Source organism: Rhinoraja longicauda, unplaced genomic scaffold (assembly GCF_053455715.1).
Source record: "Rhinoraja longicauda isolate Sanriku21f unplaced genomic scaffold, sRhiLon1.1 Scf000197, whole genome shotgun sequence".
NCBI classification, from domain to species: domain Eukaryota; kingdom Metazoa; phylum Chordata; class Chondrichthyes; order Rajiformes; family Arhynchobatidae; genus Rhinoraja; species Rhinoraja longicauda.
The window spans coordinates 107,731-134,694 of NW_027601415.1; the positions used below are offsets into that span (position 1 = coordinate 107,731).

General features: G+C 46.9%; 4 protein-coding genes across 4 annotated transcripts; all 4 read left to right on the forward strand.

Annotated features, from left to right (window-relative positions):
* The first annotated feature begins 318 nt into the window (after positions 1–318).
* Positions 319–5,195, forward strand: LOC144590484 (zinc-binding protein A33-like). Its single transcript, XM_078395068.1, has 5 exons — positions 319–508; positions 2,996–3,225; positions 3,316–3,411; positions 4,273–4,506; positions 5,169–5,195. Exons 1-5 carry the CDS (start codon positions 319–321, stop codon positions 5,193–5,195), a joined length of 777 nt encoding a protein of 258 aa, XP_078251194.1.
* Positions 5,196–5,287: 92 nt separating this feature from the next.
* Positions 5,288–14,174, forward strand: LOC144590490 (E3 ubiquitin-protein ligase TRIM39-like). Its single transcript, XM_078395075.1, has 2 exons — positions 5,288–5,397; positions 13,508–14,174. Exons 1-2 carry the CDS (start codon positions 5,301–5,303, stop codon positions 14,041–14,043), a joined length of 633 nt encoding a protein of 210 aa, XP_078251201.1. The 5' UTR covers positions 5,288–5,300; the 3' UTR covers positions 14,044–14,174.
* A 2,154-nt stretch (positions 14,175–16,328) lies between these two features.
* Positions 16,329–24,791, forward strand: LOC144590485 (zinc-binding protein A33-like). Its single transcript, XM_078395069.1, has 5 exons — positions 16,329–16,604; positions 22,681–22,962; positions 23,053–23,148; positions 23,900–24,133; positions 24,765–24,791. Exons 1-5 carry the CDS (start codon positions 16,329–16,331, stop codon positions 24,789–24,791), a joined length of 915 nt encoding a protein of 304 aa, XP_078251195.1.
* An 8-nt stretch (positions 24,792–24,799) lies between these two features.
* LOC144590477 (E3 ubiquitin-protein ligase TRIM39-like) lies at positions 24,800–26,550 on the forward strand. Its single transcript, XM_078395061.1, has 2 exons — positions 24,800–24,993; positions 25,787–26,550. Exons 1-2 carry the CDS (start codon positions 24,897–24,899, stop codon positions 26,317–26,319), a joined length of 630 nt encoding a protein of 209 aa, XP_078251187.1. The 5' UTR covers positions 24,800–24,896; the 3' UTR covers positions 26,320–26,550.
* Positions 26,551–26,964: the final 414 nt, after the last annotated feature.

Here is a 26,964-nt window from a genome sequence, read left to right on the forward strand (position 1 = left end):
CCACAGAACACGCAGCTCACGGGGAGAACGTACAAACTATGTACAGACAGCACCCGTAGTCCTGATGGAACCCAGATCTCTGGCGCTGTGAGGCAGCAACTCTACCGGTACCACCCCTTAATCTTTTGAATTGTGTTTTTGAGTTGTCCTTTCTACAAATTGGCGACTGCATTCCCTACACCTTCAACAGTGGCAGGTTTTGAGTGACAGGGGTTGAGGGGGACCCGTGAACCACTTGCTCTGTGGTTGACTGCAGGGGAACCACCTCTGTTGGCGCCGCAGGTGCATTTGTCCCATTTCTTTAAATTGGTCGTCATGATGGAGACCCTCGGGTCCTCTGGCCGGCGCCCCTCTTCCCAGACGGAAGCAGACATCGATGGTGAAATCCACCAGCTCCTACTGCGCGCCTGCACAAAGTTTGGCCGCCTGAGGAGAAGAGTGTTTGATGAGCGGATCTCCAAAGCTCCACAAATCTCGGTGAACGCTGCCCTGGGCATGAGAAGCACAGGTTAGGACCCCGACTGGAGAATCTGGTCTATTTCCCTTCACCAAACACAAGGAGTGAATCGGGAGGCTTCGGGAAGTTGCAGGAGATATTTGCTGGAGAGGTTTTGGAGATGACGGGGTCCAGGTTCAGGATAAGACCGGAGAAGAGTGTTTGTTTCTCCGGGGAACATAGATAGGGGCTGTCGGGAGATTTGACAGAGGGGTCCAATTTCGGTCCGGAGCAACAGGGGCCAATGATCTTCCCATCTGTGGTGGTCAGTGGGAGGAGCAAAGACCACACCGATTTCAACAGAGACGCAACCAGGTGGCGAGTAAAGTTGGGCCGATGGGCCTGTTTCCACGCTGCATCACTCCTTGACTCTGTGACTCCAACAAGGGGAATATGATGGAAAATGACCTGCACTGACGTTGGAAATTCAACAAATTCGATCCCAGGCTTTCGATGCGGAATGTTCACCGCCCCCCACTGTCACTCGTGAGCGGACAAACCTAAATACTCGGGCATAAAGGTTAATGGATTCTATAACACAATTTATCAAGCGATGCGCCGCGTCTCCAAATATAGATTGACCTGAAGACTGGCGCACGAGAGACAGGTGCACTGTGGGGATTAAAATAAGACCGGAGAGAGGTCTCCGTCCATCCTGATCCCGGGCTGGGAACGGAGATGCGGGCGGCGGGTTCCACTGCCCAACGCCTTCTCAGTTACACCCGAGGCCTCGTTAGCACCGGGCCCCGACCATTTATCATCGAGTACAACTGCACGGACGCAGATCTTTCTGCCCAACTTGCTCGTGTCGACCAATATGCCCCATCTACACTCGTCCCAGCAGCTCGCGTCTGGCCCATTTCGCTCTAAACCTTTCCCATCCCTGTACCTGCTCAAATGCCCTTTAAGCTACGTTGTAGCACCGTCCTCAATTGCTCCCCTGCCAGCGTGTTCCATATATCATCTACCCTCTGCGTAAAGGTTGCCCCTTGTGTTCCTGTTGAATCTTTCCCTCTCTCATTAAAGCTATCTCTGGTTGTTGATGTTATCCCAGTTTTCAAGAAAGGAGCGAGAGAGACAGCGGGGGGGATTATAGACCAGTTGGCCTGACATCGGTGGTGGGGAAGATGCTGGAGTCAATTATTAAAGAGGTAATAACGGCGCATTTGGATAGCGGCTAAAGGATTGTTCCAAGTCAGCGAGGATTTATGAAGGGGAAATCCTGCTTGTCAAATCTTCTGGAATTTTTTGAGGATGTGACAAGTAAAATAGATGAAGGAGAGCCAGTTGATGTAGTGTATCTAGACTTTCAGAAAGCCTTTGATATGGTCCCACACGGGAGGTTGGTGAGCAAAATTAGATCACATGGTATTGGGGGAAGGGTATTGACATGGATAGAGAATTGGTTGGCAGACAGGAAGCAAAGAGTAGGAATAAACCGGTCCTTTTCAGAAAGGTAGGCAGTGGAGAGTGGAGTGCTGCAAGGCTCGGTGCTGGGGCCGCAACTATTTACAATATATATTAATGATTTGGATGAAGGAAAGAAGTAATACTAGCAAGTTTGCGGATGATACAAAGCTGGGTGGTAGTGCGAACTGCGAAGGGGATGTTAGGAGGTTGCAGGGTGACTTGGATAGGTTCAGTGAGTGGGCAGATGCGTGGCAGATGCAGTATAATGTAGATAAATGTGAGGTTATCCACTTTGGCGACAAAAACAAGGAGGCAGATTATTATCTCAATGGTGTCATGTTCGGTAAGGGGGGGAGTGCAGCGAGACCTGGGTGTCCTTGTACACCAGTCACTGAAAGTTGGCGTGCAGGTACAGAGGTATAGAGACATATAAAATTATAAAAAGACTGAATAAGCCAGATGCAGGAAAAATTTTCGCAATGATGGGGGTGTCCAGAACCAGGGGCCACAGTTTAAGAATAAGGGGGAGGCCATTTAGAACGGAGATGAGGAAAAACATTTTCACTCAGAGAGTTGTGAAGCTGTGGAACTCTCTGCCTCAGAAGGCAGTGGAGGCCAATTCCCTGGATGCTTTCAAGAGAGAGCTAGATAGGGCTCCAAATGATAGCGGAGTCAGGGGGTATGGGGAGAAGGCAGGAACGGGGTAATGGTTGTGGATGATCAGCCATGATCACGTTGAATGGCGGTGCTGGTTCGAAGGGCTGAGTGGCCTTCTCCTGCAACCTAATGTCCATTGTCAAATAACATTCATTGCCCGGGAAGGCAATGGACACTCGCGCTACTGCAGAGGTTGGTCAGCAGCTCCACGTCAATGAAAGGATTTTGAAGCAGGAAGAGGCGGAGTTACAATGGCTGCGAAAGACCCGGTCGAGAGTTTAACCGAGGAGGCAGTTTGTCCCATCTGCCTGGATTTCTTCACCGATCCGGTGGCACTGGAGTGTGGCCACTACTTCTGCCGCTCCTGTATCACACAGAGTTGGGACAGGGAGGGGAGAAACTCCTGCCCGGAATGTAGAGAGGTGTTTACAGACCGCACCCTCAGGGTGAGTCGGGCCTTGGCGAGACTGGCTGAGAAAGCTCGAGCACTGAGCCTGAATCGGACAGAGAAGGAAAGTAAACTTCACTGCGAGAAACATCAGGAAGAACTGAAGCTGTTTTGTGAAACGGATAAGAAGCTGATCTGTGTGATTTGTGCAGCTGGGCGGGAACACAAGTCTCACAGCTTCATGCCGGTAGATGAAGCTGTTGAATTCTACAAGGTAAAACCAAATCGTTTTTGATCACATCATTGTGTAATCTATTCTTTATTGTCTGACATGTTTATTCTCTGATCTGAAACCCAACCCCAGGATCAGGTGGAATCATCTTTCGAATCTCTCACAGAAAAGAAATCAGACATCGAGGACATGGAACAGCTACAGGAAGAGAGCATTTCTGGAGTTCAGGTGAGGCTTTGTCTTATTGATTTAAGGTTTTTGTGTAGATTCAATCCCTATGTTGCGTGTAATAAGTGGGCACCTGTATAGAGCTCAGTGGTCGAGGGCCCGAGCTATTGGGAGAGGTTGGAGAGACAAGGACTTTACCAAATGGAGCGCAGGAGTCTGAATAATGATCTATTGCAGGTGTATAATATCATGAAACGAAATGTTCCGGTGAATACTCAGTCCTTTACCCTGAGTAGGGCGTCGAGATTGCGAGGGCATGGGTTTAAGGTGAGAGGGAACAGAGTTAATACGAACATTAAGGGCAACTTTGGTAGTGGGTATATGGAACGACTGCCAGAGGAGGTAGTTGAGTCAGGTACCATAACAACAGTTTAAACGTCTTTGAATAAATTCCTGGAGAGAAAAGTTTTGGAACTATCTGGGCCAAATGCGGACTGGTGGAAATAGCGCAGATGGGGCGTCTTGGTCGGTATCTAACACCCCTTGCTGTATGAATCTGTGAAGTCTGTCATTCTAAGTGGTGCTGCTGTCTGCTAGTCCTGGTGACCTGGTTCTGTCCAATGAGGGTTAATGGACACATGAAATTGAACAGGTTGCAGGGAATTGTACTGGGGAAATGGGAATGATGTGCTTGTACATTACTTTCACCGACTATTTCAGACTTATTAAGCCGATCTCTTGAATTGCCAAGGTAATGAAAGCAATGGATTAAATAGATGTAAATGGAATTAGTGTAGATACGTACAGAGCCTGGCATGGACATGTTGGTCTGCACTGCAGGACTCGACATTGACTAGCCAAATGTCACATTCCACGTCATGACGGAACACAATATATTGATTTTGAATTTTCATCTGACAGGAAGAGTCACACAACCTTCAGTCACAGATCACATCCCAGTTTGCTGAACTGCACCAGATTCTCACTGAGAAAGAGCAGTGCTTACTGGAAGAGATCCGGGAGGAAGAGAAGAAGCTTGTAAAAACAATGCAGAAAAATCTTCAAGAGATTCAAGAGAATTTAAAGTCCATTCAGGAGGAACTCTCAAAGTTACAGGAACAGATAGATCACAAGGACGGCGTGATATTTCTGAAGGTGAGGGGTTACACTACAGTTTGGTGAAGTGAAAATGCACAGTCACAAAATGGTGGGTTATAATTTCTGAAATAAATGCCACATTTACCAGTAATTCAGAACTGGGTCAATGTTCCGTCTGTTCCAACGACTCACCACATCCTACAACAATGCCCCAAATTCCAGGAATCCTCATGTATTTATCCCACTTCAACTTGCCTTTATCTGCAATATTGTCTCCAGGCCGTCCCGTGAGTTCCACGTTCTCTTTGCTGCATTTCTTATGGAATTTATCAAAAGGTTATCTTAAATGTCAGCTTTGATTTTTGCTCCCCCCACAAGTAGTGATAATATTTCCATCCCCCGCCCATTTAAATCTGACGCTGATCCTAAAATATTCCATCCAATTTTCTGTAACATCTTCTCCAGGTAAAATCCCATGACCTCCCCAGTCTTACTCGTAGGTTGCATGATCGCGCCTATTTTCGTCAACATTCCTAATGCTTTCCCCCGTTTTCGATGTCTCTACCAGAATATCCACTTCTTGTCTGTGTGGCACAGGCAAAGAGTTTGGAAATGGGAATTATCAGTGGGTTTTTTTGTAGCAATTTGGCGAAACACCCGCTGTCGGGATCATGACGATCCATCTCAGTCTATTGACATTTGTGTTTTATTTATTTCAGGAGGTAGCTGGTCGCAAGACGAGGTAAGACATGCTTTTGACTGAAACAACATATGTTTTAAAAGAACAGCTCAAATGCTCAGTTTATAACCAGCTGTTAAATATTTGCAGGTTTAGTGATGAAGCCAAACCAATGTTGGTGGTAGATGACGCGTTGCCAATTGAAACGTTTGATCTCACCTTTTTCTACAACATGGCATTGAGAGAAACATCTGATATCATCAAGCGAGGTAAAACTGATACCTCTTAACAACTCTTTGTGTGAAGAAAACTGTGTTCTCCAGAATTTATATCCCCGCATGAAAATAATGTTTCGATGATCCAGCCTAGATCTTGTTGCAAACTTTGACAGATTTTCTCGCAACCCATAACATTTCCCATTCTCCACAAACGTACTATATACACCTCCTACATTCACACCCAAGCCACGAAAATATAAAATAAACAGCAAAGGTTGCAGCACCGATCTGTGATACACACCACCAGTCACAGACCTCCAGGCAGGAAAATCATAGAAACATAGAAAATAGGTGCAGGAGTAGGCCATTCGGCCCTTCGAGCCTGCACCGCCATTCAATATGATCATGGCTGATCATCCAGCTCAGTAGCCTGTACCTGCCTTCTGTCCATACCCCCTGATCCCTTTAGCAAAAAGGGCCACATCTAACTCCCTCTTAAATATAGCCAATGAACTGGCCTCAACTACCTTCTGTGGCAGAGAATTCCACAGACTCACCACTCTGTGTGAAGAAATGTTTTCTCATCTCGGTCCTAAAATACTTCCCCCTTATCCTTAAGCTGTGACCCCTGGTTCTAGACTCCCCCAACATCGGGAACAAACTTCCCGCATCCAGCCTCTCCAACCCCTTAAGAATTTTATATGTTTCTATAAGATCCCCCCTTAGTCTTCTAAATTCCAGCGAGTACAAGCCCAGTCTATCCAGTCTTTCCTCATATGAAAGTCCCGCCATCCCAGGGATCAATCTGGTGAACCTTCTCTGTACTCCCTCTAAGGCAAGAACGTCTTTCCTCAGGTTAGGAGACCAAAACTGCACACAATACTCCAGGTGCGGTCTCACCAAGGCCCTGTACAACTGCAGCAGAACCTCCCTGCTCCTAAACTCAAATCCTCTTGCTATGAATGCCAACATACCATTCGCTTTCTTCACTGCCTGCTGCACCTGTATGCTTGCTTTCAATGACTGGTGCACCATGACACCCAGGTCACATTGCATCTCCCCTTCTCCCAATCGGTCACCATTCAGGTAATACTCAGCTTTCCTGTTCTTGCCGCCAAAGTGGATAACCTCACATTTATCCACATTATATTGCATCTGCCATGCATTTGCCCACTCGCCTAATCTATCCAAGTCACTCTGCAGCCTCCTAGCATCCTCCTCGCAGCTAACACTGCCACCCAGCTTCGTGTCATCCGCAAACTTAGAGATGTTGCATTCAATTCCCTCGTCCAAATCATTAATATACACTGTAAATAACTGGGGTCCCAGCACTGAGCCTTGCGGTACCCCACTAGTCACTGACTGCCATTCCGAAAAGGATCCGTTTATTCCTACTCTTTGCTTCCTGTCCGCCAACCAATTTTCTATCCACCTCAACACTGAACCCTCAATACCGTGTGCTTGTTTGTACACCAATCTCCTATGTGGGACCTTGTCGAAGGCCTTCTGAAAGTCCAGATATAACACATCGACTGGTTCTCCCTTATCCACTCTACTAGTTACATCCTCGAATAATTCTATAAGATTCGTCAGACATGATTTGCCTTTGGTAAATCCATGCTGACTTTGTCTGATGATTTCACCACTTTCCAAATGTGATGCTATCACATCTTTAATAACTGACTCGAGCATTTTCCCTCTATCGATGTTAGGCTAACTGGTCTATAATTCCCTGTTTTCTCTCTCCCTCCCTTTTTAAAAAGTGGGGTTACATTAGCTACCCTCCAGTCCTCAGGAACTACTCCAGAATCTAAAGAGTTTTGAAAAATTATCACTAATGCATCCACTATTTCTGAGGCTACTACCTTAAGCACTCTGGGATGCAGCCTATCTGGCCCTGGGGATTTATCTGCCTTTAATCCATTTAATTTACCTAACACCACTTCCCGACTAACCTGGATTTCCCTCAGTTCCTCCATCTCAGACCCCCGGTCCCCCGCTATTTCCGGCAGATGGTTTATGTCTTCCTTAGTGAAGACAGAACCAAAGTATTTGTTCAATTGGTCTGCCATCTCCTTGTTCCCTATGATCAATTCACCTGCTTCCGACTGCAAGGGACCTACATTTGTCTTAACTAATCTTTTTCTCTTGACATATCTATAAAAGCTTTTGCAGTCAGTTTTTATGTTCCTTGCCAGTTTTCCTTCATAATCTATTTTCCCTTTCCTAATTAAGCCCTTTGTCCTCCTCTGCTGGACTCTGAATTTCTCCCAGTCCTCTGGTATGCTACTTTTTCTGGCTAATCTGTATGCTTCATCTTTTGTTTTAATACTATCCTTGATTTCCTTTGTTAGTCACGGATGCACTACCTTACCTGGTTTGTTCTTTTACCAAACTGGGATGAACACTTGTTGTAGTTCATCCATACGACCTTTAAATGCCTTCCATTGCATGTCCACCGTCAACCCTTTCAGCATCAATCGCCAGTCTATCTTGGACAATTCACGCCTCATACCCTCAGTTACCTTTCTTTAAGTTCAGAACACTTGTTTCTGTATTGACTTTGTCACTCTCCATCCTAATGAAGAACTCCACCATATTATGATCACTCTTGCCCAAGGGGCCTCGCACAACAAGACTGCTAACTAACCCTTCCTCATTACTCAATATCCAGTCTAGAATGGCCTGTTCTCTCGTTGGTTCCTCGACATGTTGGTTTAGAAAACCATCTCTCAAACATTCCAAGAAATCCTCTTCCTCAGCACCCCTGCCAGTTTGGTTCACCCAATCTATCTGTAGATTGAAGTCACCCATTATAACTGCTGCACCTTTAGTGTACGCATTTCTAATTTCCTGCTTGATGCCATCCCCAACCTCACTACTGCTGTTAGGTGGCCTGTACACAACTCCCACTAGCGTTTTCTGCCCCTTAGTGTTTCGTAGCTTTACCCATATCGATTCCACTTCCTCCAAGCTAATGTCCTTCCTTTCCACTGCTTTAATCTCCTCTCTAACCAGTAACGCTACCCCACCTCCTTTTCCTTTCTGTCTATCCCGCCTGAATATAGAATATCCCTGGATGTTGAGCTCCCAGCCTTGGTCACCCTGGAGCCATGTCTCCGTAATCCCAACTATATCATAATCATAAATAATTACCTAAGGATATTAATCAGAGATTTTTGCAATTTTATCAGTCATTATATTCATCAAAAATAACAGATACTTCTGCGCAGATGCAAAAGTTTTTGCAGGAATGTAACCTTCCTGGTTTGAATGTGAGTGATAGAAATTTACTGGGCGCAGAAATAACTATGAAAGACGTTGAAGAGACTATTAAATCCATGAAAAATGGGAAGACTCCTGGCCCTGATGGCTTAAATAATGAATTTTATAAAAAATTCAGTGGTTTGATCTCTCCACGTTTGCAAACTGTATATAGTTACGCTTTTAAACAACAGAGATTGCCACAAACTCTGACTGAATCAACAATAATCCTCATTCCTAAAAAAGATAAGGATTCTGAAGACCCTGGTTCGTATAGGGCGATAGCTCTTTTAAATACTGATCAGAAGATATTAGCGAAAATCTTAGCTCAGAGATTAAGTCTAGTTATAGACAAATTGATACACCCCGATCAATCAGGCTTTATAGCCAAACGATATTCATTTTTCAACTTGAGACGCTTGTTTAATATAATTTATTCAAATAGATTATTAAATGAAGATTTAGCAATCATCTCGCTAGATGCTGAAAAAGCATTTGATCAAGTAGAATGGCCCTATCTTTTCTCAGTGATGGAAAAATTTCAACTAGGTGAAAATTTTTGTGCATGGGTGAAACTTTTATATACATCCCCAACAGCTAGAATATTAACTAATCAAATGCTGTCATCTAAATTTCATTTAGCTAGGGGTTGTAGACAAGGATGTCCACTATCACCACTTTTATTTGCCCTTATTATAGAACCACTTGCTGAGAGTATTAGATCAAATTCAGATATTTATGGCTACAACACTAAACATACAACCAATAAAATTTCTTTATATGCGGATGATGTATTAATATATATTACAAAGCCAGAAATTAGCATTCCGAATTTATTAAATCTCATAACTCAATTTGGTTCATTTTCAGGTTATAGAATTAACTGGTATAAAAGTGAAATTATGCCAATAATGGAGCATAATCCGGCCATACTTCAACAATTTCCTTTCAAAATTGCCTATGAAAAGTTTAAATATCTTGGAATTTACGTGACTAGGAAATATACTTCTTTATTTAAATCAAATTTTCCTCCTTTACTTGCTAAATTACACAGAAATATCCAATTTTGGAAAACACTTCCTATATCATTAGTTGGTCGTAGTAATGCTATAAAGATGATCTTTCTTCCACAGCTACTATACTTATTTCAAGCAATTCCGATCTACCTTCCAAAAAAGTTTTTTTTTTAAATTGATTCAATTGTTACTAATTTTATTTGGGACTACAAGACTCATAGAATAAATAAAAGACACTTATGTAAGTCTAAAATTAATGGAGGAATTGCTTTACCTAACTTTTTATTTTATTATTGGGCGGTTAATATTAAAAATATAACCTGCTGGTTGGATGATTCTGATCAACAACCGGATTGGTTAAAGATGGAGAAAGAGGATTGTTTACCATTCGATATTGGTGTGATCCTCTTAGCTCCAATAAATTTAAATAAAAAAACATATGGAGGTAATCCCATTATACATAGTGTTATCCGTACCTGGAAACAATTAAAGCTTACGTTAAAATTGAGTAAATTATCTGTTTTCCTTCCTATTGCGAATAATCCTTCTTTTAAACCGTCTGTCTTAGATAGAGGCTTTGCTCAATGGAAAAGTTATGGAATCAAAAGGGTGGGAGATCTTTATCATAAGGGAACTTTTCTTTCGTTTCAGGAGTTACAGCAGAAGTACGGATTACATGTTAATAATTATTTTAGATATTTACAACTTAGAGATTATGTAAAATCACACATGCAAGAATATAAGTTTAGAGGTCCAGAAACACTTGATGTATGCCTGAATCGACATTATAACTCAAATAAATTAATATCTTTTATTTACAATATTCTCCTTGACATTGACATTCCGTCATCAGAATCTTATAGACGAGCATGGGAGGACGAATTGAATCAATTTATAATGCAAGATATATGGGATGAAAGTTTACAACATATACATCAATGTTCATTGAATACTAGACATTCCTTAATACAATTTAAAATAATACATAGATTACATTATTCGAAGACGAAATTAAATAGGATTTTTCCTAGTATCTCTCCTATGTGTGATAAATGTCAATTTCAAGAAGCTAATTTAACTCATATTTTCGTAACTTGTATAAAAATGCAAAACTTCTGGTTGGAGATTTTTAAAATAGTTTCTAAAGTTATTAATAAAAAATTAGATATGGACCCAAAATTAATTATATTAGGATTATCAGAACATACTACAAATTTTACAGTAAGTCAGGTACATTTTCTTGATTACAGTCTAATAACTGCGAAAAAACTAATACTTAAATTTTGGAAAAAACCAATAACCCCCACAATTAAAATGTGGATTATGGAAATGACAGAGACCCTGCATGTGGAAAAAATAAGGTTTGCCTTAATCGACAAACCTGAGTTATTTTTAAAAATATGGTCTCCATTTATTGAATTTTTAGAAAAGTAAATGGGTTTGGCACAGGACTAAAATTAAAAAAAAATTTAAATAAAAAGTTGAAACTGGAGTTGGGGGTTGGATGTACAGCTGTGGTTTTTGTCTCCCGGATCTACTCCCGTTAATTTTCATTGTTAGATCCTTTTTTTTTTTTTTTTTTAACCCTCTTACTCTCTCTCCCCAAGTTTATAGTTTTATATTTTTATTTTTACTTTCTCTCTTCAAAAATTTAAAAATTGAAGCTATGTAAGAACTTTGTAACAAATGTGTTTTTTCTTATTTCGATTTGTACATATGCTTTTCAAAAAATAAAAAATAAAAAAAATAAATAAATAAAAATAAAAAATAATAATTATCTCCACATTTAATTCATCCACCTTATTACGTATACTCCTTGCAACGAGACACAAAGCCTTCAGGCTTGTTTTTACAACTCTCTTACCCCTTATACAATTATGTTGAAAAGTGGCCCTTTTTGATTTTTGCCCTGGATTTGTCTGCCTGCCACGTTTACTTTTCACCTTGCTACCTGTTGCTTCTACCCTCATTTTACACCCCTCTGTCTCTCTGCTCCTGCTCCCACCCCCCCTGCCACATTAGTTTAAATCCTCCCCGACAGCACTAGCAAACACTCCCCCTAGGACATTGGTTCCATTCCAGCTCAGGTGCAGACCGTCCTGTTTGTACTGGTCCCACCTCTCCCAGAACTGGTTCCAATGTCCTAAAAAATTGAATCCCTCCCCCTTGCACCATTTTTCAAGCCACATATTCATCTGAAATATCCTCCTATTCCTACTCTAACTAGCACGTGGTGCTGGTAGTAATCCAGAGATTATTACCTTTGAGGTCCTACTTTTAAGTTTTTCTCCTAGCTCTCTAAATTCACCTTGTAGGACCTCATCCCGTTTTTACCTAAATCGTTGGTGCCAATGTGCATCATGACAACTGGCTGCTCACCCTCCCCCTCCAGAATGTCCTGCAGCCGCTCAGAGATATCCCTGACCCTTGCACCAGGGAGGCAACATACCATCCTGGAGTCTCGTTTGCGGCCGCAGAAACGCCTATCTATTCCCCTTACAATTGAATCCCCTATCACTATAGCCCTTCCACTCTTTTTCCTCCCCACTTTTGCCGCAGAGCCACCCACGGTGCCATGAACTTGGCTGCTGCTGCCTTCCCCTGATGAGCCATCTCCACAAACAGTATCCAAAATGGCATATCTGTTTAGGAGGGAGATGACCGCAGGGGACTCCTGCACTACCTGCCTACTGCTACGCTGGCAAGTGGCCACCCGTTTCCTTTCTGTCCGCTTATCTTTTACCTGTTGTGTGGCCAACTCACTATACGTGCTATCCATGACCTTCTCAGCATCGTGGATGCTCCAGAATGAGTCCAACCGCAGCTCCAACCATTCAATTCGGTTTGCCAGGAGCTGCAGCTGGACACACTTCCTGCACACGTAGTCATCAGGGACACCGACAATATCCCTGATCTCCCACATGACATGTCTTACCTCCAAATTAAATCAAATCCCTCTTAATCCTTTAAACTGTACCTTTACTAAAGCACTGAACCCTTAACTCACTGAACCCTTAACTCACTGAACCCTTAACTCACTGAACCTTTAACTCACTGAACCCTTAAATAAAGTACGAACAAAAAGCAGAAAATCATCCTGCCGCTACCTTCCACCTCCAACCACCAAGCCAATTATGGGTCCATTTCACCAGCTCGTCTTGGATCCCACCTGCCTTAGCTTTCTGGACCAGCCTTACATGCGGAACATTGTCAATTCCCTCAGTGAAGTTCATATATTGGTTTACAATGAGATCAGTGTGTTAGTTGTACACACCCATCAAATCCACCCGTGAATCCGCTCACTTTCAGCAACCCCACAACCACAGGTCTCCACCCGTTCTGTCCAACACCCGATCATTCAACCTCTGCTTCCTTCCATGGTCCAAGCCACCCCTCCCTCTCTCTCACCCTCCACTCAAAGAAACAGGGGCAGGTCATCTGGCCCCTCGCGTCTGTCCCCTTTCACTGTGATCATGACGACCCCACCACGTACCTCTACCTCCTCTTTAACCTCAAATTACCGCTAACCTCAATATCCTCTTGCTCCGATCTGCCTCCATGTATGAGTAGCCCCCCCCCCCCCCCCCCCCAATTTCTCCTTCACCACCGCAATCTCGCAATCCACCTCACTCTCCGCACTCTTCCTCCCCGTCCACCCTCCCCACCTCACGAAATTCCCCTCGCCATCTCTGGATTAAAAACTCCAGGGGAGATGTCTGTTGTCCACCCGATGTGGTTGTGAGTGAAACCCCGGGCAGGGTTTCAGTTGTTCGCCCGCCTGTGCCTGAGGCCGAGCGGCCTCTCCCCCGGTCCCGGGGCCGCGCTGCCCGAGTCTCCCCCCGACCCCCGGGGACTCTCTGATTCTCTGCTTCTCCCCCCAGTCTCCGTCACTCTGGATGTGGAAACAGCGCATCCGGAGCTCGAGGTGTCTGAGGATCGGAAGAGGGTGAGACGGACCCGGACCCGGAGGAGTCTCCCTGACACCGGGAAGAGGTTTACAGACAGTGCGTGTGTGCTGGGATCGGACGGATTCACATCGGGGAGACATTACTGGGAGGTGGAGGTGGCGGAGAGTCAGTGGTGGAGACTGGGAGTCGCCGCAGAGTCTGTGGAGAGGAAGGGAGAGGACGACCCGACCCCGGAGACTGGAGTCTGGAGCATCAGTTGGTGTGATGACGAGTTTGAAGCAGATACCGACCCCCCACTCCCTCTCCCCGCCCGTCCCATCCCCGGGAGGGTGGGAGTTTATCTCAGTTACAAGTCCGGGACAGTTTCATTTTACGACGCGGACACCAAGTCCCATCTCCACACCTTCACTGGGAATAAATTCACGGAGAAACTTTACCCTTTCTTCGGGCCTTATTGGGGTGAAAACAAGTGGCTGAGAATCTGCTCTGGTTCCGCTCCGGGTGTATAAAAGGGTCGGGTCCCGGGACCGGCGTTAGGAGCGGGGCTCGGGGGCTGTGGGGCAGAAACCCGGAGTACAACAGGTCGGCGCTGAACGGCTCCCATTTATTCCCCAAATTCCGCGTCGTAAAAACCCCAGTGAGCGCGGAAATAAAACCAGGGGGAATGTAAATGTGGGAAGAGTGTAATAAACTGCAACTGAAATCAGAGCTGTCGATCCGTTCATTTTAACGCGTTAACCGCTCGGTGAACGGAACAGAAATTACTTTTGTGAAAATATAAAGATTGAAACAATCGCCCTTCCCGCGGGTTCAGCAGCGGCCGCGGGCGGCGGGTCCTGAGCTCCGGGCTCCCCCGGGTTCTAAAGATTGTAGTTCGACGTCGATACATAGATCATTCTTCATTCAGTCGCCGCCAGACCCCTCCCCCACCTCTCCCTCAGTTACATCACTTCTGTATCGCTTATGCTTCCTGCTTTTGTTCACCGCATTAAGTTCATAAGTGATAGGAGTAGAATTAGGCCATTCGGCCCACCGTCTACTCCGCCATTCAATCATGGCTGATCTATCTCTCCCTCCTAACCCCATTCTCCTGCCATCTACCCGTAATATCTGACACCCGTACTAATCAAGAATCTATCTGTCTCTGCCTTAACGCTCATCATATGTTAACATACTCATTCCTGGTTGGATAAGAAAATAACTGCAGATGCTGGTACAAATCGAAGGTATTTATTCACAAAATGCTGCAGGAACTCAGCAGGTCAGGCAGCATCTCGGGAGAGAAGGAATGGTCGCCCATTCCTTCTCGCCCGAGATGCTGCCTGACCTGCTGAGTTCCTGCAGCATTTTGTGAATAAATACTCGTTCCTGGGATCATTCTTGTAAACCTCCTCTGGATCCTCTCCAGAGCCAGCACATCCTTCCTCAGATATGGTGCCAAGAATTGCTCATGATATTTGAAATGCGGCCAGACCAGCGCCTCATAGAGCCTCAGCATTTAACGCTTCATCTCCCTCACCTCTCTCTCAGGCACATCATGTCTGTATCGGTGCTGCTTCCTGCTCTCGTTCACGGCATTAACACTTCACCTCCCTCACTGCCAGTTTCCCACCAGCTCCCACTTTCCTCTGCTCGAGCCCCGACTCTTCCCTTCGCTTTCTCGCCGTCTCTGTCTCCGTTTCAGGGAAAACGCGAGTGACCATAGTCCACTCCAACCCCGCGGACGCCATCGGCTACTTTGTCTCTCCACTACCCCTGTTTGCGCATCGGAAATGGAATATTCCCTCTAAAGTCGAGAGCGTACAGCAACAACTCGCTTACATTTACACAATGTCCTTGCATCCCTTTTAGGAGACCCCAGAGTGCTTTACAGGCGCAAATCTCTTTAAAGTGCAGCCACGAACGGCGACTGAAATGCAGGAGTCTATTTGCAGACAGGAACATTCACAAACTGAGTTTAAATGCAAGCGATACTCTCCAAAGAGAATTAGGTTGATTTCAATAGCAGTTTTTTGAAGCATCAAGCACATTCTAACAAAAACACAATATTTCTATTCAGTTCTTGTGAATGTTACTGGTCGTGTAAATTATGGAAATTCACCAACAGGGTATTAAATGTATCTGTTGCGGAGAAAAGAACAGAGGAGGCCGCCTGGATATCTAGATTTGATGAAAATTGCGCCATTACTCGTGTTAATTGTTCATTAACTTGAACAGTTAATAAGATAACATCTTCCATAAACACTACTCCATCTTCCTATAGAGGAATACTTAAATGGATGATCTTGATCGGTGTTAAGGGTTTGGTTGTCGCTGCAGGTACATCACTTACTGCACATCCCTAATTATCGCCTGAGTGGTTCCTTCAAGCACTTTGAACTTGATGCGTGTCTTAGCAGCGTTGTGGTCTTCGCTCCTCGGACAAGTTTATTTTTAGAGGATTTGAGATGATATTTCTGAGATGATATTTCAATGGATATTTTTAAGGCAGAGAGAGCTAGATTTTTGAATAGTACAGGTGTCAGGGGATACGGGGGAAGGCAGAATGGGGTTAGGAGGGAGAGAAAGATCAACCATGATTGAGTGGCTGTGCGGACTTCATGCGACGAATGGCCCAATTCTGCTCCTATCACTTATGAGTAACTGTATTTAAGGTGCGTTAGGAGACTTCAATTTGTGTCTCTGGGTTCCTCATTCAATAAATAAATCGCTGCCTCAACACCTCACGCCGACTGCCTGTTGCTGCCTTGAGTTCGCCAGTCTCTATGGAATTGCGGCCCTTTAGTTAATAATCATGCTTAAAACCGGGATTAAGGCTGGCCAGCATTGTAACATTACACAGCGATGTAGTTTATTGTCACGTGAACTGAGGTACAGGGAAAAATCATTGGGGAAGCTCCCGGCAGGCGCCGAGGAGTCGTCTGGAGAGGACCCAGCGGCGGTGTGGACGGGGCCGGTGGTCGAAGGAGAGGAAGGGGCCGCTGGTCGAGGATGGACGTCGGCGGTCGAGGACAGGCCTGCAGAGGGCGCCATGAGGTCGACAGGCTCGTGTGCGCGCAGAAGGGTGGAGGTATCACAAAATGCTGGAGTAACTCAGCAGGTCAGGCAGCATCTAGGAGAGAGGGAATGGCTGACGTTTCGGGTCGAGACCCTTGGTTGGACGCGCGGCCGAGAACAAATAGGGACCGGCGTGTTGGGGGGGGGGGGGGGGCTGCGAGAACAGAGGGACCATTGGGGACTAAGTGGAATACTTTGTAACTCTATCGGTGCCCATTATGTGGCGACTCTTTGCAGACTTGTGTATGCAAAACAAAGAATCACACCGTGACATGTCACATGTGATAATAAAGTATCATTCATTCGTTCATTCATTCATTCATTCATTCATTCATTCATTCATTCATTCATTCATTCATTCATTCATTCATTCATTCATTCATTCATTCGTTCATTCATTCATTCGTTCATTCATTCATTCGTTCTTTCATTCATTCATTCATTCATTCATTCATTCATTCACTCATTCACTCATTCATTCATTCGTTCATTCATCGTTCAGTTATTCATTCATTCAGTCATTCATTCACTGACACGCTGACAGCAACATGGTGGTTTCGTTAGGTTTATGATTTCACGTGCACCGAGGTACAGTGAAAAGCTTTGCCTGCGTGCTGTCCATTGAAATCATACTGTATACGAACACAATCTAGATGTACCAAGTCATACCAGCGGCCGCGCGGTTCAAGGGGAAATTCAAGTTCTGAAAGTGAAATTCTGTAAAAGCTTGTTCTTTTTTACGCACGATTTTAAAGAAGAGAAGCCAATCGTCCATCAAGCCTGAGGATCACGAGTGGAAACGTGAAACATCCATGTCCCTCCACAGATGCTGCCTCACCCGTTGAGTCGAGCGGATTTTTAAAATGTTGTTCCATATTCCAGCAACTCCTGGCTCTAGTGAGTCAACTCTCTGCCGCCACTCACTATATTCCCATCAGCCCCACTGCTTGCACTAATTCATCGCACTCGAACCATCAGCCCCCCACCCCACCTCACCCTACCCTATTCCCCCATGCATCCACCCCCACACTAACCGACGCTGGGGTCACATCAAGCAGCCGGTTCACCGAGAGCCCCTCACGCCCTCGGGAAGTGGCAGGAAACCGGAGCACCCGCGGGAAAAGCACGAGGCGACGGGTTGAATTAACAAAGTCCACACAGGCAGAACCGGAGGCCAGGATCGAACCCTGGTCGTCGGATCTCGCTGGCGGCAGCTGTAATCACTGGAACACCCCGCCAGCCACGGCAGCGTTTGTGATGGGGTAGTGCAGCGAATTTGTCGATTAAACCAGTTAAATAATTATCGATTTATATTCCAAATATGTGACTTTCTTCACAGAATGCCCAAAAGTCTCTGTGAGTGAGGCCACCATCATTACTCGGCGGCCCTCCGGATCACGGACAACACGGGGGCAGAACATAAACACCGGAGGGAGTGAAACCCCCGCCCACCCAACCCGCCCGCCTCCCACCCCCGGCACTCCTCACACCCCTGCAATAGTCTGTTCGAACTTCAACCACCGGGCAGACGATATAAGGCCTTCGACGCCCGCACCTCCGAACTCACGAACAGCTTCATCCCCAGGGCCATAGCTGCTGTGAACCGGTCCTGCTGAGCCGGATGGTCACATCGCACATCGAACCGGTACAGATCTACTTGCACTTTATTCTGTTTTAAAACTGTTTCTAATTTTGTTTCATTGGGTTGTCTAAATTTATACTGATTAGCCAATTGATTTATTGGATCGTATTGAAGGCGCATTCCAAATCTCGTTGTACCGCTCCCTGTACAATGACAATAAAGATATATTGTATTGTATTGTATTGTAGCATATAGTTCTCAGCATTGCAGCGTCACAACCCGCTAACATTTATACAATGTCCTCGCATCTCTTTTAGGAGACCCCAGAGTGCTTTGCTGGCGTAAATCGCATTGAAGTGCAGCCAGTAATTGTAACAAGAATGGAAAATCGATTTACAGACAGGAACATTGACAAACAGACTTTAAAAGCAAGTTATACTATCCGAACAGATTTGTGTTGATGTGTTGGAAAGACTTGCAGATGCTGGTTGAAATCGAAGGTAGACACAAAATGCAGGAGTAACTCAGCGGGACAGGCAGCATCTCTGGAGAGAAGGAATGGGTGACGTTTCGGGTCGAGAAGCACCAAGCACATGTTCTAATAAACACAAATTTCTATTCGGTTCTTGTGAACCTTACTAGTCGAGGAAATTATCCAAATTCAACCAGAGGGTATTTCATTTATCTATTGCACGAACCTATTAATATATAATATTGTAAGTGGGTATGAGTTTTTAAATTGTCATTAAAAGACAAGTGGGAGGCCAAGTTCCTCGTAGAGGGTGTACAGGGAAGGGGAGAGGGTGTGACAGAGGAGCCCTGGATCCAAAGCCTCTCCTGTATTGGTGTAGCACCCTCAACCCCCTACACAATCCCCCTTATCCCCCCCTCCCCACCCCCACTCTCCCATCTTCCCTGACCCCCACCGCCCCCTCCCCCCCACCCACACTCTCTCATCCCCCCCATCACCCCCTCTCTCCCCCACCCCTGCTGTCCCCTTCCCCCACCCCCTCCCGCACACGCCCACTCTTCCCTCCTCCTCACCCCGCTCTCCCTCCCACCCCACTCTCCCCCACCCCCCAATAAACACCACCCCCCATTAACCAACAACCCCCTTTCCCCCACTCACTCCCTCCCCACCCCCCATTTTCTCCCCCATCCCCTCCTCCCCCACTGTTCCCCTCCCCAGCCCCACTCTCACTCTCCCCAACCCTTCTCTCCTCCACCCCGCTCTCTCCTCCCCCCACCGCCACCCCCCTCCTACCCCCACACTCGCACCATCCCCATTCTCACTGTCCCCCTCCCCCCTTTCCCCACACCCCCACTCTCCCCTCTTCCCCACCCCAAACTCTTCCCTGACCCCAACTGTCCCGTTGCCCCCCACCCCCACTCTCTTCCCCCACCACTATCCCCCTTCCCCCGCTGTTCCGCTCCCCAGTCCCACTCTCCCTCCCACCCACCCTCACGCTCTGCTCCTCTCAACCTCCCCCCCACTCGTCCCTCTTCCCTGACCCCCACTGTCCCCCTTCCCCCCCCCCACCCCCACTCTCTCTTCCCCCCACCACCACCCCTCCTCCCGCACTGTCCCACTCTCCCTCCCACCCCTACTCTCTGCTCCTCCCCCTCCCCCCCCATTCACTCCTCTCCCAACCCCACTCTCACTCTCCCCTACGCCCTCTCTCCTCCTCCCCCACCTCCCGCTCCTCTCCTCCCCATCCTTAGCCCCTCCTACCCCACCCCTCCACACACTCGCCCGACCCCCATTCTCACTGAACCCCGCCCCATACCCCCACTGTCCCCTCTTCCCCACCCCCACTGTCCCCTCTTTCCCACCCCCACTGTCCCAATCCCCCACCCCACTCTCTTCCCACCACCACCACCCCTTCCCTCTCGTTCCCCAGCATCCCCCTCCTGCCACACCCCCTCCTCCCCCTTTCACTGCCACTGTCCCCTTCCCCCCACCCACCTTCCCCTCCCACCACTCTTCCCTGACCCCCACTTTCCCCCTTCTTTCCCACACCCACTCTCTCTTCCCTCCACCACCCCCGCTGCCCACTCCTCAGTCCCACTCTCCCTCCCACCCCCACTCTCTGCTCCTCCCACCCTCCCCTCCCACTCTCCCCTCTTCCCTGAGCCCCACTGTTCCCCTTACACCCACCCCACTCTCTCTTCCCCCAACCACCCCCCTCCCCCGCTGTTCCCCTCCCCAGTCCCACTCTCCCTCCCACCCTCCCACCTCCCCCCCACTCTCCCACCCACCTCCCCCCCACTCTCCCACCCACCTCCCCCCCAACTCTCTCCTCCCCCACCCCCAATCTCCCTCACCCCCCCTTGACCCTACTCTCTCCTCCCCACCCCCCCCATTCTCTCCTCCCTCAGCCTCACACAGACAGACAGACAGACAGACAGACAGACAGACAGACAGACAGACAGACAGACAGACAGACAGACAGACAGACAGACAGACAGACAGACAGACAGACAGACAGACAGACAGACAGACAGACAGACAGACGGTCCTCCCCCGACATCAGTCCGAAGAAGCGTCTCGACCCGAAACGTCTCCCATTCCTTTTCTCCTGAGATGCTGCCTGACCTGCTGAGTTACTCCAGGACTTTGTGAATAAATACCTTCGATTTGTACCAGCATCTGCAGTTATATTCTTACGACAGACAGACAGACAGATAAACTGCCCTGGCCTGTCTTACCAACTTGCATCACCTTTATCCGAGTCAAATAAATCAGCCGTTAATATGATATGATATGATATGATAATCCGCCCATTGGCCCAGTTCATGGAAATCTTGCTCCTTCCCAGATGAATGGATTCACTCTCCAAAACTTCACCATAGAAACGGCGAAACATAGAAAATAATTGCACGAGTAGGCCATTCGGCCTTTTGACGAATCTCTGACGATTTGAGGCAGCAACTCTCCCGCTACCACCCCTTAATCTTTTGAACATTGTTTTTGAGTTGTCCTTTCCGTAAATTGGCGACTGCATTTCCTACAGTGGCAGGTTTTCAGTGACAGGGAGGTGATGGTTGATAGACAATAGACAATAGGTGCAGGAGTTGGCCATTCAGCCCTTCGAGCCAGCATTGCCATTCAATGCGATCATGGCTGATCACTCTCAATCAGTACCCCGTTCCTGCCTTCTCCCCATACCCCCTCACTCCGCTATCCTTAAGAGCTCTATCCAGCTCTCTCTTGAAAGCATCCAACGAACTGGCCTCCACTGCCTTCTGAGGCAGAGAATTCCACACCTTCACCACTCTCTGACTGAAAAAGTTCTTCCTCATCTCCGTTCTAAATGGCCTACCCCTTATTCTTAAACTGTGGCCCCTTGTTCTGGACTCCCCCCAACATTGGGAACATGTTTCCTGCCTCTAATTTGTCCAATCCCCTAATTATCTTATATGTTTCAATAAGATCCCCCCTCATCCTTCTAAATTCCAGTGTATACAAGCCTAATTGCTCCAGCCTTTCAACATACGACAGTCCCGCCATTCCGGGAATTAACCTAGTGAACCTACGCTGCACGCCCTCAATAGCAAGAATATCCTTCCTCAAATTTGGAGACCAAAACTGCACACAGTACTCCAGGTGCGGTCTCACCAGGGCCCGGTACAACTGTAGAAGGACCTCTTTGCTCCTATACTCAACTCCTCTTGTTACGAAGGCCAACATTCCATTGGCTTTCTTCACTGCCTGCTGAACCTGCATGCTTCCTTTCATTGACTGATGCACTAGGACACCCAGATCTCGTTGAACTCCCCCTCCTCCTAACTTGACACCATTCATATAATAATCTGCCTTTCTATTCTTACTTCCAAAGTGAATAACATCACACTTATCTACATTAAACTGCATCTGCCATGTATCCGCCCACTCACACAACCTGTCCAGGAACCCCTGAACCACTTGCCCTGTGGTTGACAGCGGGGGAACCCCCCACCCCACCCTTGTTGGCGCCGCAGGTGCGTATGTCCAATTTCTTAAAAGTGGTCGCCATGATTGTGGCCCTCGGGTCCTATGTCAGACGACCATCTGAGACCGGGTGGAAGTCTAATTCTATCTTGATCCCGGGCTGTGAACGGAGATGCAGGCGGCGGGTTCCACTGCCCAACAGGTGCAACGCCTCCTCAGTTACACCTCCTTAGCGCTGGTCTCTGTCCCGCCTTACACAATCCCAGGACAATCTCTCCGCTTTCGTCTATATTCAGGCCAGTTTAATGTCGAAGTGACCCCTCCCTCGAGTGATTAGTTGGAAGTGGCCAGGACACCTTCACACTGAACACTTGCAGCCAAATAAGGTCATTGCGGGAGACGGCAGCGCGCGCAGTGGAAAACACTGAACCAGGAAGAGGCGGAGTTACAATGGCTGCGAAAGACCAGGTCGAGAGTTTAACCGAGGAGGCAGTTTGTCCCATCTGCATGGATTTCTTCACCGATCCGGTGGCACTGGAGTGTGGCCACTACTTCTGCCGCTCCTGTATCACACAGAGATGGGACAGGGAGGAGAGAAACTCCTGCCCGGAATGTAGGGAGGAGTTTGAAGAACGCACCCTCAGGGTTAGTCGGGCCTTGGCGAGACTGGCTGAGAAAGCTCGAAAACTGAGCCTGAATCGGACAAAGGGAAGTAAACTTCACTGCGAGAAACATCAGGAAGAACTGAAGCTGTTTTGTGAAACGCACAAGAAACTGATCTGTGTGGTTTGTGCAGCTGCGCGGGAACACACGTCTCACAGCTTCATGCTGATAGAAGAAGCTGTTGAAATCTACAAGGTAAAAGCAAACCGATTCTGATCACTTCATTATGTCACGTCTTGTTTATTTTCTGGCAATTTTATTCTCTGATTTAAAACCCAACCCTAGGGTCAGGTGAAATCTACCTTCGAATCTCTCAGAAACAAAGAATCAGAGATCTGGCGAACGGAGGAGGAACAGAAAGAGAGCTTTTCTGAAGTTCAGGTTTGTACTGTCGATTTAATGTTCTTGTGTACATTTCATCTTGCGATGTGTGTAATAATCTGGCACCTCTATAGAGCTCAGTAGTCGAGGGCCAAAACACTTGGGAGAGGTTGAGCAGCCAAGGACTTTACTCCCTGGAGTGCAGTAGTCTGAAGAATGGACTGTGGCAGGTGTATAATATCACGAAACGGAATGATACGTTGGATGGTCAGTCATAGTAGGAGGATCGGGAAAGTGAGGGTGTAGGTTTTAGGTGAGAGGGAAAAGATTTCAAATGAACATGAAGGACAAATTTGGTAGTGTGTACATGGAAAGAGCTGCTAGGTGAGGTCGTTGAGTCAGGTACCAAAACAACATTTAAAAGGTATAGTGCAGATGGGGCGTCTTGGTCGGTATGACCCCTTGCTGTATGACTCTGTGAAGTCTGACATTCTAAGTGGTGCTGCTATCTGATAGTTCTGGTGACCTGGTTCTGTTCAGTGAGGGTTAATGGAGAAATTAAATGGAACATGTTGCAGAGAATTGAATTGGGGAAATGGGAATGATGTGCTTGTACATTACTTTCACAAAATATTCCAGAATTATCATGATGAGCTCTTTAATTGCCAAGGTAATGAAAGCTACGGTTTAAATACATGTAAATGGGATTTGTGTAGATACATATGAAGCCCAGCATGAACAAGATGGACCAAATGGCATATTCTGCGCTGAGAATGATATAACATATATATTATCATCTTTCATCTGACAGGAAGAGTCACACAAACTTCAGTCACAGATCACATCCCAGTTTGCTGAACTGCACCAGATTCTCACTGAGAAAGAGCAGTGCTTACTGGGAGAGATCCGGGAGGAAGAGAAGACGATTGTAAAAACAATGCAGAAAAATCTTCAAGAGATTCAAGAGAATTTAAAGTCCATTCAGGAGGAACTCTCAAAGTTACAGGAACAGATAGATCACAAGGACGGCGTGATATTTCTGAAGGTGAGGGGTTACACTACAGTTTGGTGAAGTGAAAGTGCACAGGCACAAAATGGTGGGTTAAATTTTCTGAAATAAATGCCGCATTTACCAGTAATTCAAAACTGGGTCAATGTTCCGTCTGTTCCAACTACTCACCACATCCTACAGCAATGCCCCAAATTCCAGGAATCCTCATGTATTTATCTAACTTCAACTTAAATTTATCTGCAATATTGTCTTCAGGCCGTCCTGTGAGTTCCATGTTCTGTTTACTGCATTTCTTATGGAATTTAGCAAAAGGTCATCTTACATTTCAGCTTTGATTTTTGTTCCCCCCACAAGTAGTGATAATATTTCCATCCCCCACCCATTTAAATCCTACGCTGATCCTAAAATATTCCAGCCCATTTTCTCTGACCGGTCTGACTCGTAGGTTGCATGATCGCGCCTATTTTCATCAACATTCCTAATGCTTTGCCCCGTGTTCGATGTCTCTACCAGAATATCCACTTCCTGTCTGTGTGGCACAGGCAAAGAGTTTGGAAATGGGAATTATCAGTGAGTTATTGTGTAGCAATTTGGCGAAATACCTGCTGTCGGGATCATGACGATCCATCTCAGTCTATTGACATTTGTGTTTTATTTATTTCAGGAGGTAGCTGGTCGCAAGACATGGTAGGACATGCTTTTAACTGAAACAATGTATATTTTATAAGAACAGCTCAAATGCTCCGTTTATAACCAGCTGTTAAATATTTGCAGGTTCAGTGATGAAGCCAAACCAATGTTGGTGGTCAGAGGCAAGTTGCCAAATGAAAAGTTTGATCACACCTTTTTCTACAACATGGCATTGAGCGAAACATCTGATATCATCAAACGAGGTAAAACTGATACCTCTTAACAACTCTTTGTGTGAAGAAAACTGTGTCCTCCAGAATTTGTATCCCCGCATGAAAATAATGTTTTGATGATCTAGCCTAGATCTTTCTGCAAACTTTGACAGACTTCCTCGCAACCCATAACATTTCCCATTCCCCACAAACGTACTATACACACCTACATTCAGATCCAGGCCACGAAAATATATAATAAACAACAAAGGTTGCAGCAGCGATATGTGATACACACCACCAGTCACAGACCTCCAGGCAGAAAAATCACCCTCCTACCGCTACCTTCCACCTCCAATCACCAAGCCAATTATGGGTCCATTTTACCAACTCCTCTTGTATCCCACCTGCCTTCGCTTTCTGGACCAGCCTTACATGCGGAACATTATCAAGTCCCTCAGTGAAGTTCATATATTGGTTCACAACGAGATCAGAGTGTTCTTGGTTGCACAGACGCATCAAACCCACCCTCCAATAAATAAACCAAGTAACCAGTAGCAGATTGCCTCGCCCGTCCAGTCCACTCCCGTTCAGTGTAATCACGGCAACTCCATCCCACATCTCTACCTCCTTTTTAACCACCTCCAATTACCCCTCACTCCAGTCTCCTCAAAGGTGCCTGTTCTCCACTCGATGAGGTTGTGGGTGAAACCCCGGGCAGGGTATCCGTTGTCCGCCCGCCTGTGCCTGAGGTCGAGCGGCCTCTCCACCGGTCATGGGGCCGCGCTGCCCGAGTCTCCCCCCGACCCCCGGGGACTCTCTGATTCTCTGCTTCTCCCCCCAGTCTCCGTCACCCTGGATGTGGAAACAGCGCATCCGGAGCTCGAGGTGTCTGAGGATCGGAAGAGGATGAGATGGACCCGGACCCGGAGGAGTCTCCCTGACACCGGGAAGAGGTTTACAGGCAGTGAGTGTGTGCTGGGATCGGAGGGATTCATATCGGGGAGAAATTACTGGGAGGTGGAGGTGGCGGGGAGTCCAGGCTGGTGTCTGGGAGTCGCCGCAGAGTCTGTGGAGAGGAAGAGAGAGGACGAGCTGACCCCGGAGACTGGAGTCTGGAGCATCAGTTGGTGGGATGATGAGTTTGAAGCAGATACCGACCCTCCATCCCGTCTCCCCACCCGTCCCATCCCCGGGAGGGTGGGAGTTTATCTCAGTTACGAGTCCGGAACAGTTTCATTTTACGACGCGGACACCAAGTCCCATCTCCACACCTTCACTGGGAATAAATTCACGGAGAAACTTTATCCTTTCTTCTGGTCTTGGGAGGAAGACCACTGGCTGAGAATCTGCTCCGGTTCCGCTCCGAGTGTGTAAAAGGGTCGGGTCCCGGGACCGGCGTTAGGAGCGGGGCTCAGGGGCTGTGGGGCAGAAACCCGGAGTACAACAGGTCGGCGCTGAACGACTCCCATTTAATCCCCAAATTCCACGTCGTAAAAACCCCAGTGAGCGCGGAAATAAAACCAGGGGGAATGTAAATGTGAGAAGAGAGAAATAAACAGCAAGTGGAATCAGAGCTGTCGATCCGTTCATTTCAACACGTTAACCGCGTCACTTCTTGGTCCCGCCACTAGATGGCAGCAACGCCACGCGGTGCGACCACAGACCAGCTGTAACTTTGAGAATTAACTTTGACAATTGCAGAAACAGCGGGAATCTGATTTAATAAGTGACTTTTGTGCCTGTTACCACACCTGCGACCCAAACAACATGCATGGCTTAAAATGTGTAATAAAGGCAGAAATTGCCCCCAAAACTCAGCGGGTCAGGCAGCATCTGCAAGGTGAAACAAACCTTACATTTCAATTGACAATAGGTACAGGAGTAGGCCATTCGGCCCCTCGAGCCAGCACCGCCATTCAATGTGTTCATGGCTGATCAGTCACAACCAGTATCCCGTTCCTGCCTTCTCCCCATACCCCCTGACACCGCTATCATTAAGAGCTCTATCTCCCGCTCTCT